Source organism: Micropterus dolomieu, linkage group LG05 (genome assembly GCF_021292245.1).
Source record: "Micropterus dolomieu isolate WLL.071019.BEF.003 ecotype Adirondacks linkage group LG05, ASM2129224v1, whole genome shotgun sequence".
NCBI classification, from domain to species: Eukaryota; Metazoa; Chordata; class Actinopteri; order Centrarchiformes; family Centrarchidae; genus Micropterus; species Micropterus dolomieu.
In genome coordinates, this window is record NC_060154.1 from 11,177,392 (window position 1) to 11,195,946 (window position 18,555).

The following is an 18,555-nucleotide window of genomic DNA, read 5'->3' on the forward strand; positions in this document are numbered from 1 at the left end:
CCCTACTGATACTGGTCTCTATCCATGTGTTTTGGTTTTATTTGCTCAGCTTTTTAAATGCTCAAAGCACTGAAAGAAATAGCAAAATATTTTTGCAATAACAGTTTTACTCCACTGCTCCACTTACTGCTTAATCTACAGAACATACTTTAAACAGTGTATACGTTTCTTTTGGAGCTTATTTTCAAGTAAATTTTCAAAGCTGTAATAAAACTGCGTTCATTCACTACTACTTTAGAAATATAGAAATATATCTCATGCCAAACCATCTGTATGGCTAGATAAATGTTTTATTTTTTTTTATCTAAATGTTTTTATTTATTTATTTACACGTAATGTAGGTGGACTGACAACAGTGTTGTTGGATTTCTTTTCATCCAACAACATTAACCCATTGGATGAGTCATCACTTGAGAGGGTGACTCATCTCAAGAGTCACCATCAAAACTGTCTGCGCTACAAGTTGAGTTGATCGAACTGTTCCATTTTCTACAAACCATAAGATGCGTTTCTGCATCTAAATGACTCATGTGTAACTGGGTGAGAAAGGTCTGCTGAAGCCTCTTCAGCTTATCATCGTCAGCGCCCCCTCTTCATCCATCACCCAAATTGACTTCCTGACTGGCTGCCACAGATAGGCCTATTACGCAGCGCTTGGATGACGCAAACATCGGCAGATGAGACATGGAGCGGAAACTGAAAGAAAGAAACAAACAAAAAAGTTATTTTTTTTTTTTGTTTTCCTGTTTGTCTATCGCGCAGAGCATCCCATCCATCTTGTCAGGCTGCTGGATGTATTAAAGAAAGCCCGCCTCTCAGCTCACAGCTGTGCGTGCCAGACGACCTCTAACTACATCTAGATTACTGGAAAGCAAAGGGGATGGGGCTACAAGAGAAAATACCCCCTTATCTTCTGATACACCGGATTAAAAAGGACATGCATTCCCAAATCCACAACAGACCGAAGGAAATATCGCTAACAAACACCAGCCTGTTGGTGTATTTGGCGATGGAAAGCCCGAACTTTACGCACGGATCTGTTTCCATAAACGAGACGCTGCGTTCAGGAGTGACAATGGCTTTGCCGATGTTTATGTTTGCTGGGGGCGCCATTGGGAATTTAATTGCAATAATCGTTCTTTCAGTATCAAGACAGGAGAGAAAATCATCAGCTTTCTACACGCTGGTTTGCGGTCTGGCGGTGACGGACTTGCTAGGCACCTGTCTGGCCAGTCCGTTCACCATAGCCAACTACCTGGACCAGCGTGTGCTGGAGGACCGACATTTCTGCGAGTTTCACTCCTTTTTGTTGCTGTTTTTCGGTTTAACTGGACTGAGCATCATATGCGCCATGGCAGCAGAGCGGTACCTGGCTATATGCTGCCCGTACACTTACCAGCGGTGGGGGGTGAACCGACGCTTCGCGCAAAAGTTCCTTTTCTTCATTTACATCAGCCACATTTTCTTCTGCTGCCTCCCGACGATGGGCATGGCGGGGAGCGAGCTGCAGCCGTCCAAAACCTGGTGCTTCATCGACTGGAGGACACACGAGCCTTTGGCCGCCGCTTACTCCGTCCTGTACGGCGTCGTCAGCCTGCTGCTCATCATGGGCACCATTGTGCTGAACCTAGCAGTGTGCGGAGCGCTGCTCCTGATGCGGCAGAGGACCGTGCATCGGCCCGTCGCCAGAGCCAGCGTCCGGGAGAGGTGGAGGGCTCTGTCCTCGGCCGCAGAAACGCAGATGATCGCGGTGCTGGTGATGACCTCTGTGGTGGTTCTGGCCTGTTCAGCCCCGCTAGTGGTGAGTTAGTGTGGGATTGTAATTAAGCGGTAATTGGTTTAACTGTGGTCTTTAATTAAGTTAAATTCTTGCATTCAAAGTGGAAGTATTGCAAAAATGTACTTACAACATAAAAGTATGGCTATTGGATGCATCATTGTGAAAGCAGCATTTTAATGTTGTTGCTTTATTCATATATTTTACTTTTGTAGCCTATAATCTGCAGAGTAATTAATTGTCAGATAATTGAAGTGTAGTAGTGTAACTAGCATTAAACGGAAAAACTCAAGGAAAGTACAAGTAACTCAATATTGTGAGTAGGCTACAGTAAGTAGCTTAAATGTAAACTTTGGTATTGTCCACGACTGACATTCAGGAATACTTAACTGTAACCTATGTAATTACATAATTAAACAAACAGAAATAAATATTGGGATTCTTTGCTTCATTGGTTCAATTTTCCAATAACGAAGATGATCCGATGGCAATAACTAAAATAAAAAGTATAACTAAATAACTGCTGAAGTCAGCTAACAGTGTTGTACTGCAGCAGATTTATGAGTGAGTTTAGAGTTTTGACCTAGTTGTATTTTTAGATGTTTTCATCTAATATGCTCTACCAATTGTTATGATACAGGGATGTTTGCTGAGACATTTTATGTAGTGTATAGGTTCTCAACCTCAGGGTTTGGAGGGCATGTAAACCAAAAAGGTTGGGAACCAGTGATGGTCTACATTTTAGGGTTAATATAGTTCTCATTTTTCATAAGCAATGTAGGAATAACCTTGATCTGAGATGGGGAAACCTCAAAAATAATCAAATTCCACCACATATCTGACAACATTACAGCATATTTAAACTCTTATTTAAAGTATGAAGACTTGAGCTATAACTTGTTTTTCCTTTTAAGGTCCGTGTGTTTGCCAACCGCTTCCTACTGAAAAATGACAAAGCTGACCTGGCTGCCATCCGGATAGCCTCTGTTAACCCCATCCTCGACCCCTGGATCTACATCCTGCTCAGGAGGTCTCTGTTTCGACGGTTACTCAGTTTATCCAGACACGGCAGCAGCACTTGCAGTAGTACACCTCCTTCACCACAAAGGAATCTGTGTTATCCTGAACTCATGACGGACAGCCATGTGTTCACCCAGTTGATGTGCAACGCAAATGTCATCACTCAGCTGCCTGCTACCGTTAAATTCACTCCGTATGACTCAGAGGGCTTCCGTCAGACGTAAAACAGACTGAAGACATGTTCGGCATCTATGAATGTTTGCTGCCTACTCATGCTGCAGGCAACTGGTTGCAGGCCCAGAGACTTTGTTTCAGAGCTGTTGTTCATGGTATGGAAAGACTGTGGGCTCACAGCTGCACAGGACCCTCAGAGCCCTTGGAAGATTATTTATTAAATAAAAGTGGATGGTTGCTCTGATTACATCTATATAGATGTCTCCTGCAGTGACACAGGACAGATGAGAAAAAACTATCTGGCTCGGATGGTATTACCGAAGTGCAAGACTACAGACATGGCTAAGCCTTCATTTTGTGCATTTCACTGTCATCCAGCCTCTCCTCATCCAGTCAGTGTTCTGGCTTCCTCCTTAACATCACACCCATTTAAAGTTGCACTTTTCCTCAATCTTTCTCTTGCTCATCTCTCAGCACCTAAATCCGAGCTCCTCCTTCCACCAGATCAGTCCGTCCCCCACGTTACACAAATTGATCAGCTACAGGATTAGTATCCAGCTCCTGCAGGTGACTTCACTGAGATTCGGTGTTAAAACAGCAAAAAAAAAAACACAGGGCATGGACATCATAAGAGTCTGTTTGAACTGGACCCACCATCCTCCCCCAGTTACTCACATGTCCACTGGAAACTCCTCAGGAGATCATTTCGCATAAGGAGAGATATTTGAAACACTGATATGAATTCGATGAAGCACCGAGGTAATACTGATGCCTGTTTGTATTAAATATCCTAGCATGCGCCTTGGCGTCTTTTGTCTCCTCTTTCAGTTGTGACTGGAACTCATATTTATTGTGCTCTCCCAGTGGTGGAAAGTAACTACTTGTACTTCTGTGCTACTATATACTTCTACTTGACTATGTTTAAGAGGGACCTATACTGCTTTTAATGCCAATAAATGTATTTGAGCTTTAGTTTCAAGTTACTTTTCAGATATAACACTAAAAAAAATATTTCTGCTCTTAACTTCTCACAGGGGTTCATTTCAAAAACTGCTAAACACTAAGATTTTCTTTCCTCTCCCATTAACCACCTCTGGACCTCTCTGATTTATTTATGTTTTTTTTTTTAGAGAGGCCAGACCCGTAGTTTGGGAATCACTGGAGGATAAAAACAGGCTACCAAATTGTACAGAATTAGTTAAAACTACAACAAAACAAATTTCTAAATGCTGCCGACTAAAAAGGTCACGCTCTGTGAAATGAAAAGTTCAACTCTATAACTTTTTTTGGAGCATAAGGGGTCATGGGGTCATAAGAGGCCTTCCCCGTTTCAGTTCTGGTTCTTTTTCCTTTCTAACTACAACATCTGTAACATCATGAGCTGGGAAGGGATGACTTAACTCCATCTGCAGGACCAGGACTTTCTGTCCAGGATGTTCTTCAAATGCCCCCCAGGCCCAGATCTCTTTCTTTCCTCGAACGGTCTTTCACTGAAAACATCTGCTGAAAAAAGACTAGAATGAGAGGGCGATACATTATTTACTCAGGACTACTTGTAAAACATACACGATCAAGTATGCATGAAATCCTTTACAACTCTTAAAAAGGTGGTCACATTAATTTTGAAATGCCTCGTTGCTCTGATCTCAAAGAAGCTAAAATTGATGCTGCAGCCAATGATTTTTGGCCACTAGGGGGCAGAATACGTCCAAAACAAGCTGATAACAAACAACAGGTACATACACAGAGTAACATTTGATAATCCAACTGTAGTCTGGTTTCTAAGAACCCAATGAAGTACATTATACATGGGGCCTTTAGCTCTGGTTTTGCCTCCTTCTCCTCCTGAGAAAAATATCTGGTATTGTGCTTTCAAGATGCTTGACTATGTACACAAGCCACTGTTAATTCATTTAAGTTCTGATCTGGGTGAAGACATTTGCCCGCCAACATGCTCTTCTTACATGTCCTCATCCATTGTTACAGTGATATTCAGATGTTTTAACTCTATGTGAACCAGTTTAAAGTGGAACAGGGTTTCAGGTCCTTGCTGCCAGCAGACAGTAACAGTTTTCTTGTTTGTTGAACCTGAAGTCAACAGGTATATTTAACACGTGTTCTCCTTAAATTACACAGAAAATTTGATGCAAGTGCAATATGTAAAATTATCACTTTCTTAGAAAATAATTAACATAAAACTGAGTGAAACACTAAAATCTTTTCTGCATTCAAAGTTTAATAAAAAGCCTGTAGTGTATATACTGCCAGGCATTTCACTTAAACATCAATTAAACACGTTCAATATGTTCATTATTCCATAATGCATTTATTTCCCCCTCCCAACATTTAAAAATGGCATTTACTAAACATAAGCAGACAAGACTGTGGGTAGCTGCACCTCTGTACAGCATTCTTGTACCATGACACCATAAATAAAAATCTATAAACATCGGTTAAGTAAAAATTCTGTCTCAAGATCCATTAAAGACAGACAAAAATAATAATTGTACAAGTTTTACATCCCCTTCCCCCTCCACTCATTAACATTTACATCCCAGCTAAAAGCTTTACAGCCGACATCCAAATCAACAGTTTTCCCAGTTAGCTTGCTTTACAGAAACAGCCAGCAGGACACTGAAAATCAAAAAAATTATAAAAAAGGTTTATGAATTTTCACATCTTATCCACAAGGGTGTCCTGTGGTGCATCAGCATCAGAAAGGTTATATATCTCTGCTTTTGGCAACATGAGGAACAAAAACATGAAGGAATGAGAGAGTCTAAAAACATCTGCTGCTGCAGCGGACGGTGCGATTATCAAGACAAAGTTAAATCTCACGTGTACTATTGTTTCTCCTTTCTCCCAACGTAGCCTGTCCCAAAATGCATTCACGTTGATTGTTACTGTCCAAATAATTCAGGATATAATCACAGAATTTGGGGAAATGAGCACAAAGATTGCAGATAGCAGATTGCATGAGAGTTCCTAAAGTATGAAAGGATTGTGTCATTTCTTTGATGAACGGTTTCAGTTTTGTCTTGATGTTTGTGGATGTCACACTGCTTTCATGCAGAATCACATTTTTCTCCAGCTGATAAGTTTGGATATTTTATTTTTCACCCCTCACAATAGTGGATTATGGATTTTTTTCTGTTCGTCACATAAGAAGTTTATCTACTCATCCAGAGGGGCATAATGTCACATTCTCGATTTACTGCACCAATCTGATAGTATGAAGATTTAAGTGTGCATTTTATTTAAGATTTACAATAAGTGCTTTTTATAAACGAGGCAACAGAGTGTCAATCAGTTAGCTAAAAATGCAACAAAAAAGCTGTTTGAAAGATCTGTAAATATTTGGTCTGTAAATATTTAGGCTTTAGAGTTGAAGTCTTGTGTGCAAGTCTCCTTGAGGGATTGGCGGCGCTTAGTGTTTAATAATACATCTGGACAGATGCCCATAAAGCAGTATTTTCAGTGACCTGCTTGTTCATATTAAAGTGGTAGAAAATACGAAGATGTTACAGTGAAATAGAAAAAAATCTATTTATATTTCTGACCCCTTTTTGAATGACATCCACTCTTCTTTAAAAGTCTGTTTGGGTCTTCACGAAGTCCTAAGAAATATCTGGTGTTTTAGCCATTAGATGCTAAATGCTAATTATAACAGGTGCTTTTAAATGATGCTGCTTGGGGGGTGAGAGCAGTTACATTAACTATTTCTAACTATTTAGTTGGGATGTGTGCAGCTGTAAAACCCAGCCACCATAGAGCGACAGAAATGGGAGTTAATTCTCTGCTGTTGTGGCATCATGAGCACAAACACTTTCACATTACACAGTAATTTAGTTCAATGTTTAGATGGAAAATGTTGGTAATGAAGTTTTGAGGTTTTCATAATGTGAAAAAAGTTCCAGTGGATAAATGCTACTGTTGCTCAGGAGGTTTTCATTCAACTCCTTATACTTTTGAGGCTGTCGTTAGTGGTATACGTTATAATTTAACGCAGTCCAACACCACAAACTACAGCCTCAAAGTGTACAATAATCAGCACACAAACGACAGCAGCAGTCCAATTCCCTACATTACAAACAGGTGTTTCTACTTTTCTGGTCTTTCTTTAAATACAGGATATTTTGTTACTTACATACGCCAGTAATTTCTCTCCCTGATGTAGAAAAACAGAGCTTTGGGTTCCCAAGATCCTATAAACTCAAACCATCTCAGCAATAAGAGCTAGTTTGTTCTATAAATTTAAAAAAAAGATTAAACAGACAGTTGTTGATGCTAGTTTGTCTCTGGGAAGCACAGAGAGCACTGACCCCTCAGAGCTCTTTCGGGGTTTTTCTCCAGACTAAATACTGTGAGTGTTTTAAAATTTATCAAAAAAGGCAAACATAGTACACACACACACACACACACACACACACACACACACACACAAAAAAGACCTATTATTAGAATACAACCGCACTATCCCTTTTACCCACATCTACCAGTTTCTACAGCTGAAAAAACAAACAAGCAAGCTCACGGGCTACAACTGGCACTTTTACAAAAGTTCAATATACGTGCGTTGTCCCTACAATATAAATGAGCAGAATTACATAACATTGATTTCAGAAAAAAAAGATCATAAAAAACTTTATATTGCTGCAGTGAGATGCTCAGTGTGCATGATAGAGAGAGAGAGAGAGAGCACAAGCTATCCTGCCAGGAGAAAACCAAGTGACAGATGTTTCCTAAATTAAACAGTTCCTCAAGCAGTAAAAAAAAAAATAAAAATAAAAAAACACACAACAACAACAAAACCCACACTTTACATTATCAAATGATTATTGGTTACCAATTTTGCAGACATTGTAATCAATAATCATAATCAAATATCTTGTCCTGAAATTACAGTTAGTCTTTAATTGTACAAACCAAACCTCAGATTTCATGCATGTCTCATTTTGAATCAAGTCTGTCCAGTGACCGTCTGACAAAGCAATGTTACAAAAAATGCTTTAAATTAAAAACACCAGAACTATAAAGTCACTTGACAGAAAGAGTCAATCTGAAAAACACATTTTAGTTTTATGATGTGCAAACTCAAACCGGGCCTCTGTTTACAAACAAACAAACAAACCCCCCCCACCCCACCCCACCCAACATAAAACACGACAGAGCAGCTTTGGTTGAGACTGAAAAAATCACCTTGACAGGAGAGAAAATCTCACTCTGCCTGAGTAGCTTTGCAGATCAATAAATACCAATAATCAATTTGTGATAGCATTTGTGATGGATTTTAACATCTCTATTACATTTAACATGGTTAGACTCTAGAAGAAAGATGAAGCATGAGCATCCTTTATAGTATGATCTGTTGTAGATGGTAGGATGCTTTGTTTTGGTGAATGTAAGCTTTAACTTTTTTTTTTTTTACACCAATGCTTCATGTTAACGAAATAAATAATGAAAAGGAACAGATATGTGGGAGGTCACTGACTGTTCGGTTAACAGAACTGGTCTCACTCTTGGTTTTCATGAAGGTTTATCATGATACAAAGACATGGAGACTTGGTGTGTGTTTTTCGACAGTGGCAGTTAAAACACCAGCTGAAAACAAGTGTGACGGAAAGTTTACTGATCTGAGTGTGCAACAAGTTTACGAGCATCAACTTCATGCAGACAATAAATTTTTTTTAATTTTATTTTGAAATTTGGGCATTTTTCTTCATCAGGCATGAACCCCTTTGGAAAGCGAGCACAGTCTACAACGATGCCACCAACATCTTATCACCAGACCACATCTACGAAACCACAAATTTCCAAACTCTTTTTAAGTGACCGTTAAATCCTCCACTGTCCACAAACAACTCCCATCTGCCTGAAGCTTTTAGAGCAGTGGAATCCGTTTTCTTGACTGAGGACAACAAGCAAATTGTTTCTCCTCGCATCATTACAGATGCCTCATGAAGAAAAATGTCTATCCAAAACATGAAACACCTAAAACCAAAATGTTAATGCCTTCCACTGAGATTTGTCCTGGGAGACTCTTGTTTCGGTGCAAGGTAGCGTTCAGAGTAAATAATTACATCCTTTCCTCTGAAAGTGAACAAAACAACCCAAAACAAATGACAGCTGGTGGTGAAAACAAAACTCAAGACATTTTCAGACAATAAGGTGCAAATCATTTATCAACTACCTTTTACTTTTCCACCTGCTGTGGCACATTTCTGTGTTTGATTAACATGGCTGAATCTGTCACCAAAATATCTGAAAAGTGATTTAAGTTTTGTTGTCTCTCGGACCATCACATACTGTCTGTAACAAAGTATAAATAAACAATGACATACAGAAGTGAAGTTTAGACAGGGAGGAGCGTGGGAGAGGTCACGTCACTGGCCCATCTTGACCGACGCATCTCATTCTTCCTATCCAGAACAAACAGCACTTGCCTTCAGTCTTGGGTTGTGGGCCTGTGAAGACCCGCTGCTGGGAGGGTGGCTACACACAGTAAAGTCCATGACAGCGACCCAGAGCGAGGGCAGGCCCTTACACCACATACTGGTGGTTGCCGCTGTAGTTTGTCGTGTAGGCCTGCCGGCTGTACTGAAAGTGGTCGGTCAGCACGTTGTTCCAGCTGTGCTGCTGCTCTGAGCCATGGGAGAAAGGCACTGACCCGTTGGCCTGGATCTTCTCCAGCGCTGGGTTGTCAAAGGACATCAGGTCCTGCTTGGCGCTGGGCAGCAGCTTCTTCTGCTTGTTTGCGTCGTACTTGGCCTGTTGGCAGAGGACAAGGGAAAATGGATTTTAAATGACTTTGAGTCATAGGAGTCGGTCCCCTGGCACTGCACCGTGGCTGCACACTGATCTTGTATAGTTTGGGTGGGTCAAGTGTTTCCCCAAGAGGATAAATAAAGTGTAACTTGACTTTACCATTTACATTTAAGTCAATGGCAAGCACACAAGTTGCATGGAGAGATATTGAAAGCAGCTTTTAGAGTGACATGCAGTTTATAAAAAAGATTTAGGAAAGAATGACAGTAAATTGACCAAAGAGCTGGCACATACAGACTATATATAGAAATATAGAGTACACAGTGGCAGCTGGTTGCTGTGGAAAATAATAAATTATTATAAAACCTGTTTTATAAATTTATTACCATAAAATAAGGCCACGGCAGCACTTTGAGTGATGTGTGTGAAGGAAACTCCCCAAAATAGAACAGATAATATCTGCTGACATGAGCATGTATGTACTGGCTGATGAAAATTTCTCAATTAACGGAACAACAGATGATCCATTTTTCTCCCTTCCTCTATTCTCTTGGTCGGGGGGACTCACCTTGTTGTAGAGGAAGACCCCGACTATGGCAGTCATCATACCCAGGACGTTTGTGAGGGTGACCGGGTTGCGCAGCATTAGCAATGAGATACTAATGACCATGATTCTCTTGGTGGCGTTGGCGACGGCGTAGCTGAGCGGGCTGACGATGTTAAGTACGCTGAAGGCAATGACGTTCTGAGCGAAGTTGCAGAAGCCGCTGATGAGCAGGAGGACGATGGTACTCGTCCATCCGGACATGTCCGACTGTAAGGAAGGCAGTACGGACAGGTTACGTTGAGGGTCAAAAAACAAGCCAGGTGGTGCTGAACTCTACCAACCTTCACAACACAACAGATGGCGCGAATGTCAAATTCTATGAAATATTTGTTACTGCTACTCACCAGGTCTCCATTGACAAGAAACACAGAGAGATCAACCAGGACCCAGGTGGGCAGCATAAAGATCACAGCATTAAAGCCCAGGATGTTGAGCAGCCTCAAGTGGTGGATACTTGTGTCACGCAACACCTTTAAAAGGGAGGGGGGGGGGGAAATGGACTCACAAAATGACATGGAAATTGTGGGTATCATTTGCATGAAATAAATGACAGTCAGTGATCCAGAGAATATGTTCACTGGATCACTGAGTTTTAACTGATTCATAAGGAATATTTGTGCAAGGGCCAGTGAAATGCAGTGACTATCTTGTTGCAGGAGACGGTACAGTACTCTCAAAGATTCAGCATTTAGAGGTTAGATTCTCCCTTCAGTCCCCATTAAGCATAAATCCAAAAAGTAGCTTACATTACTGTTTGCGGTAATACAATTCTAAAAAGGTTTAAAGGTACCTACATTTGGACACTAACTGACCTTATTAACAACCAAGTCTTATTTTCCAACTGCCCACTGCATGAATCTTACATATATAGTGATATTAGACACATCATCGTGACTAGCTTCACGCTCATAACGCCACATTAATGTCATTAAGATGTCTTTCTAACTAGGATTTATCTGGGGCTCTACAATCTCATTCTCCATCACGGTGTCAACATAAGCAAACAAATATAGTAGGTGAAGCTCACAAATTCAATCTAAACCAAACCAACCATAAACATGGTTATCAAAAAATGCAAGTACATTTGCACTTAAATACACAATAACTGGTCATGACAGCAAAACATTTGTTATTACAGTATTTGGACACTATGAAATCTAGCTGTTAATCTAGCCATTTTTTTCCCCCACCACCACAAAACACTTTCAGGCTTTTCACACACATTTTCCAATTAGCCCCCTTCTACTGCCCTCCTCTGTGTGGGGATCATGTGGCATATACCAGCGTGAGCGTGACTTACCTTTTTGGAGAAGATGTTCTGCAAAGAGAAGCACAGCGTGGCAGCCAGAGCGCTGATTAGTCCTGAAACATCAAAGGACAGCTCAGTTGCTGTGGCCAGCAGCACGCCGCCGATGATGGGAATGAGCGATATATACACCTGCAACAAGGACCACACGGAGACAGAAGGCAGAATCAGCGTGAGCCAACACAAACACCACTTTAGTAGTTTATATCCAGTACAGTAAAGTATCAAAATATAAGTAGCAGTGTCAGGGAGTGTTTCCCGATCAATTCTGACTGTTGGTCAGACAAAACAAGCAATTAGGAAATTGTGATGGACATCTTCCCTGCCGTCTAACATTTTATAGACCAAACAATTAATAGAGAAACTAATCTGCGGCTCAGTTGATACTGAAAGTAATCGTTACTTGCATCCCTACTGAAATTAGTACAAATTTGAGTGGCCTGTAGCCACGTACAATTTGTTCAGTGATACCTCAACAACAATCATTAAAACAAAAATTGTAATGCATTGCTGTAACATCAACAAATCATTATCACAGTGGCATTGACAGGCTAATAATAGAAGAGCCTAAAATACAAAGCACGGCCACATTTTAACCTCCTAAATAAGGGAGGAAACCCAGAAGGAAAACCTTTACAACACATCTGCAGTATTACACCATGAATCCATTCAAACACGTGTTAAGATGATGAAACATTTTCACCTGCAAGCACAACCTTAAGAGGCGGCAGCTGGACATCCTAAGTAAGCCCTCTTACCCGGTGCCATATACACTTAGGGACAACACCTCGTGGGCAGAAACTACCATTTCTCATGATCCAATATTTTCTACATGCAAATAAATCTTGCTGCAGTTGTTATGAAACCCACTTGTGCACCCACTCACTCTCCAACTCTTCCCTCTCAACCAACCACTCTGAGTGAAACTGAGAAAACACGGCACTTCATGAGCAATTCTGCCAGTTTACTGCCATCAAACGATCCAACCGCCCACAGTTTTATTGTCCGAGTAAGTTGTCTCATGGGCTACAAGCTGAAAATATAATAAGGTGAGCCATGCTGACTGACAAGAAGGAAGAACTCAAACCTGTAGACTGTGCTTTAAACCAGCTCTCTTAATTTAGTGGTTAATAAATAAACATTTTATATTAGGATGTACAATGACGAAACAGAGCAGTTCCAGGCAACAATTTGTTCAACACAATCAGGATGAAAAGTTAACTAAATTATCTTCTGCCTACACACTGAACATGCAGATATATCCAAACATGATACGAACTAAAAGAGAGGCTTTGTCTATTTTGGCAGAGGCCTAGATTTGTGTCCCATTTCAGGTCTCCCGACATATTTTGAAAATTCATCCTGGAGGCTTTGTGCATTCAAAGGGGAAAGTTGGAGACTATACAAATGCATCTGAGGAGTGTCTTATTTAATCATATGTAATGAGTTCTTGTAAGATCTACAGTCAGCATCTAGTTATTTTAGGTACACCTGCAATCCAATCCAGCTGCTCCGCCATAAAGTCTACATTTATGATGCTTGTATTCAGGGCATATTTAACAGTGGTGTTGTACTGGACTGCATTGTATTTCAAGGTGTTTCTGCCCCTTTATGTATATTGGAAGGACAAAAAATTAGAAACACCTTTCAATATAGTGCAGTCTAGTACAACACCGCCTTTAATATCAGCATAACAAAAGTATGTTGTATTGGACTGCATTACACTGTAAAGGTGTGCCTAATAAAGTGGCCCCTGAGTATATTTTACACAGTGTATCCTGCTGCTCTGCCTATTTGCAGAGCAGCAGGATACAAACGCACACACAAATACACACAGTCTGTGCATCCAGCCCGTCTCAACGCTGAACTGCCGACGGTAAGGCAAACATGACAAGCTGATGTTAGACTCAGAGGTCCCTTATTCACATTCAGCAAAATTAAGCTGTATTCCAGCGATGCTGTGAGTTTTGCCACAATCAAGCTTTTCGGCCTCCAATGTTATTCACTCAGATATGATGTTTTTTTAATATAATACAGCTGTACAGTGCACACAACTACGTCTTCTTTTAGGTCTTCTGAAATGCACTTTTATAGGAAATCACTTCCTGATTTTATCTGAGCCACCTGTTCATTTTGATGTCTTACTTTGTTGTTTTATCTCTTCTTTATCCTGTTCATTTGAATGTTTTTCTTTTGTTATCATTTATTTTATTATTTTATTTTTGGCCCTAATGTATTTTATCATTCACTGGTATATTTTTCGATCCCTTTCTCTGTGAAGTCCTTTGCTTTGATAAGTGCTTTATAAAAAAGTTGATTATTATTATACTAAGGCTGAACTACATTCTTAGTAAAGACATTTCGATTCAACAGCTGAATACAGTCAGTATGCATAAAAATACAGTCTACATCATAGTTTCCCTTTAGATTTTTCCTATAATACAGTACTTTGTATGGTGCGCTATGGTGTTTTGTATAATATCTATGGAAGGATGAATGTTGTTAATTTAGTCAGATTTAATTGTGTACTTTAGTTCAGCTACAGTGCACATCGTTACCACAATAACCAGAGGCCAAGATGAGCCGAGCAATAATTCCAGGGATGAAATGATAAGGGGATTAATCAATTAGTCAACCTAAAGAAAATGAAATGCCGCATATTTTGATAATCGATTTTCAAAGTAATTTTTTATGAACAAAACTGGTTTTATAGTAGTAAAAAAACAGTACATAGTATACTGAATATTTTTTGATTTTGGAGTGATTATTTTCTCAAGTTTTATAGACCAAACAATCGATTAACAGAGAAAACAACAGGGAGATTAATCTTTAGTTGCAGTACTTCATCATCCAATAATATAAGATCAATATAATCAACATTGTGTGAATTTGTATGCAGCAATATAATCATGTTACAATTTTACTATTTGTTGTCCAAATTGTGATTTCAATACTAAAAGAACTTTACTAATTGAACTTTGTTTTATGTGTGAAGAAGGTCTGTTTAATATAATGCTGACATTATACTTGCAGTGAGATACACATGAAGACCTACTTAATTACAGTGACTCAAGTTTATCTACCACTCCATATAGTGTAAATTCTCCCACTGTTTTTCCCCCTATGCTGGTGGATTTATATCAAAAATATATGAGCACATAAATGGTGATTTGTCCTGCAAAACCCCTGAGCCAGAAATGTATGTAGCTCTTATATAACTCTGCCCCCCCCTCCCCCCTCGTCTGGACATTTTCAACCACCTGCTTGAAGCCTTTCCACATACCTGCAAACTGCATACCAAAATGGTATGCATTAAACAAAACAGCCTTTCAAACACATTCATAAACGCAACACCGCTCCTATAATGTGGCAAGCAGAGAGTGAGTGTGGGGTTTTACCAGGTAAAATAAAAAGTTAGTTTCCCCTTCCTGACCCCCACCCTCCCACAGAGCATTTTATCAACTTCAGGGACTAAAGCCCCTGCAGATGGCTGTAATATGAGATGCAGCACAGGAGCAACACAGTGCCACATCACCACTGCTGAGTCTCAAACCCTGAGAAACAGGCTGAACCAGAGCGGGCCATGTCGAACCTACTCACCTTTGTGGTTTGCTTCTCCCTCATGATAATTCTTGATAAAAGCACAACCCATATTGGCATTGTGGCTTTGACTGTGACAAAACAAAAAGGCAGAAAAGGGACAGTGTCAGCTTGGAAAGTATACCAATCATTTTGTTTCTCTGACAAACATGCAAATCCATTTAAAAGCAGCAGGTAGAGAGCAGAAAACTGATTATATGTGGGGGATAAAATGAGGCCCAAATCTTATTTGTAGTGCTCCTACGTCAGAGTCCAGGCCACACCAATGTTTATTAGGCTTTTCATGGTGCGTGTCACTAATAATGACTCAAGAGTGGCGGCACCCTGTTAACTAAAAAATGCTTCTAGCTGAAGTTAGAACAAACTATTAGAAGTTAAGGGGGGTATTTTATTCATTGGTGTTACTATACACTGTTTATTAGGCACACTAATAACGAATGCAGTAAATATGAGTATGAATAAGAGTATAATGTTAAATTTTTATTTTAGAGGTGTTGATTCAACTTCATGATCATTTTGGATGCTGCAGTTAGATTGTAGTGCTGTTGAACTGTGACAATGAAAAATGTTTTTAATATGTTGTCCACCCCATTTATAGCAACAAGGGTACACTTAATAGGAAAAACACCTCTCACTCTAATGCAGTACAATCCAAGAGCACCAGTTTCAACAAAAACTGAACATTATAACCTTCATAAAAGGGAGGGTTTATTGCAGGACTGTTGTATTAGACTGGCAACTGAGTGTACATTTTCGCTGTCCAAGCTCTGATCCATGATGACAGAAGGACTTAGATTTTATTGACATGGCAGCAACGGCTGTCTTTAAAGAGGTGTAGAAGAGGTCTAAACATGAGAATAGTTTCATTTCAAGTTTACTTGCTTGACTTGCAGTTAAGAATGACTATTAGAAGTTAACTATACAAATTCAAAGTTACCAGTTTATTTAGATACAGTTAATGAAAACTAATACTGTCGATTAGTGATCAACTGATATGGGTATTTCAATTGCTGACACCGATATTGAGACAGCAGGGCAGCTGCTGGTAAATATATAAAGCTGATATCAAAAAAAAAAAAAAAAAGTAATGTAAAATTTCAGAAACTGATTTAGAGGAGGTCTAAACCTGCTTAAAATTTTTTTATTGTTATAAGTTTACTTACTTCAATTTCAAGGTAAGACAGATTATTAGTAAGTTAGTATGAATGTTTGATTCACAGGTTTTAACTATAGATGTCAGATGCCACTTTATTAGGCAATGCAGTCTAATACCAGCCCTGCAATAAATCCTACAGTCAAGAGATGTGTTGGTTCAACCTTATGGTAAGTTTTGAGGCTGTGCAGTGTGGTGCTGTTACACTGGGTAGCATGATATTGGTATAAATAGGATGGGCAAAATTTTAGAAACCACAAACTGCAGGGCCCAAAAAGTAAACCAGACTTAGTAAGTTTTAGCCATGAACTGCACGGTTGTAGCTGTAAAGACTGAAAGCTAGTTCGTTTTACTGACCACAGCAGCTAAGCTAATAAGATTTCACATTGGTTTTCTAAGGCGAAACAAAATCTAATTACACGAGGAACTGTGATCTGATTATTGTCTTGCAGTCTGAGATCAAAGTTAGGGAAGCACATCGCAATACAGAGCAGGTTCAGTAATGGACCCTCCTCCCTGACGTAGTATATTCTCAGCGTTAATTAAGTTGGCTAGCTAGCTAACAGCAGCCAGTTAGTGATTTTAAGGGGACTCTAAAGCTGGTCAATTTGCAGCTAGAGGACCCATGGTAAGTTAATTAAACTCATGAAAGCCCGTCTGTTCACGACCTCCTGGAAGCCACATTTACTCGGGGCCCACAGCAGTTAAATGTCGGTGTCGCCGAGTTGCCCAGCGTTAGCCACGAAGCTAACATCAGCTGACGGTACACATCATCAAGTTACCCCGGCTGACACGCTTGAGGTACACAAATCCGCTGTACTCACCGGTGTGCGCATATGAAACGGGTACTTTCCATATGCTGAAGTGAGCCGAGACTGATGCAAAGTATTTTCCGAAGGCTAAAGGCAGGATGTACCACCGGTAATACCTGCTCGGCAGTTCTGTTTTGGGGACTCCCCATGCCCGCAACAACGGCGGGAGGAAGACGACGATAGAAATTATGTGAAACAGAGAGACTGTGACCGGGTACGGGAATCCATTGAGGATGATTTTGTTGACGATGTTGCCTCCCGAGCTGACCGTGTACCAGCATACACACAATACAAATATCCGGATCCCTTCCCTGACCGGGGGCCGGTCCGCCGCAGCCATCTTCCAGCGCGGAGTGACGAGGCACCGGCGGTGTGTGTCTGGCTGCGTCCGGAAGGAAGCGCTGCTCAACCGTCAAAACGCCAACAATGAATGGGATGTGTAACTTCCGGTAACCGGCTTCAAAATAAAAGATGGACACGCGTTTATAAAATGGAACTGCTGTGAGCGGCATTTAAAATGGTAGATTATAGTTTGAATCTGAATAAAGGTGAAAATCTACCATTTTAAATAGTAATTTAAATAAATAAAAGATAAACATTGAAATAGATATGTATATATTTGGCTATACACATAGAAACCCATATTGTTAAAAATAAATAAAACACATTGAAGTAATAACGTAAATTTTATGAACAATGTGCTGCACAAGACTAGCAGCTCCCCCCCCCTAAACAATCAGACTTCTAAACCCAAATTCATCCTCTGCTCCACTGAAGATAGTTTATTTCTGTTTACCAGTTTTATGATTGCTTTTGTATTAGTTTATTGTCTGCTAGGTAGCAGAAGGAAGTTACAAGCTTAATTTCACTTTACAATCTGTTGTAATGTGACAAATCTACCTAGACAACCATGAACTTGTGAAATAACCAAATACATTTTTAAAACTCAACAATATACACAGTTTGTTAGTTATTTCATTCTAGCATATTTTTTATTTGAAATTTATTTTCCAAAGTGTGTTTCTATTTCACTTCATTTAATGTCCTAATGAACGTTTTATTTCCACAATGCCACTCTCCTTCACATGTTTTTGTCTATCAGAACAAACAGGTCAGAGCAGGTTACGTGATAGGCTGATTTTGCTTGAATTGAACAATCACTTCTGTTGAACTAATTGATTGATCAAATCAGCTCAAATTGCATTTATGGGGAAACTGCATCTAAGAAGAGTGCATCTGAAATTGTACTATTTTCTCATCAGCATGGTAATGTAGTTTCCAAAAACTTCTGAGCATCCTGGGAATTAATCAAAATCTATTTGAGAGTGATGTGGATGCAGA

The 18,555-nt window shown here is 39.8% G+C and overlaps 2 protein-coding genes across 2 annotated transcripts; one reads left to right on the plus strand and one right to left on the minus strand.

The window, feature by feature from the left end:
* The first annotated feature begins 933 nt into the window (after positions 1-933).
* LOC123971004 (prostaglandin E2 receptor EP4 subtype-like) lies at positions 934-3,897 on the plus strand. The gene is made up of 2 exons (XM_046049498.1): positions 934-1,801; positions 2,692-3,897. Exons 1-2 carry the CDS (start codon positions 938-940, stop codon positions 3,019-3,021), a joined length of 1,194 nt encoding a protein of 397 aa, XP_045905454.1. The 5' UTR covers positions 934-937; the 3' UTR covers positions 3,022-3,897.
* A 1,380-nt stretch (positions 3,898-5,277) lies between these two features.
* On the minus strand, positions 5,278-17,642 carry slc35e1 (solute carrier family 35 member E1). The gene is made up of 6 exons (XM_046049500.1): positions 17,227-17,642; positions 15,250-15,320; positions 11,644-11,781; positions 10,688-10,813; positions 10,305-10,550; positions 5,278-9,739 (listed from the first exon to the last, which is right to left on the minus strand). The coding sequence occupies exons 1-6, from the start codon at positions 17,552-17,554 to the stop codon at positions 9,512-9,514; spliced, it is 1,137 nt and encodes a 378-aa protein (XP_045905456.1). The 5' UTR covers positions 17,555-17,642; the 3' UTR covers positions 5,278-9,511.
* Positions 17,643-18,555: the final 913 nt, after the last annotated feature.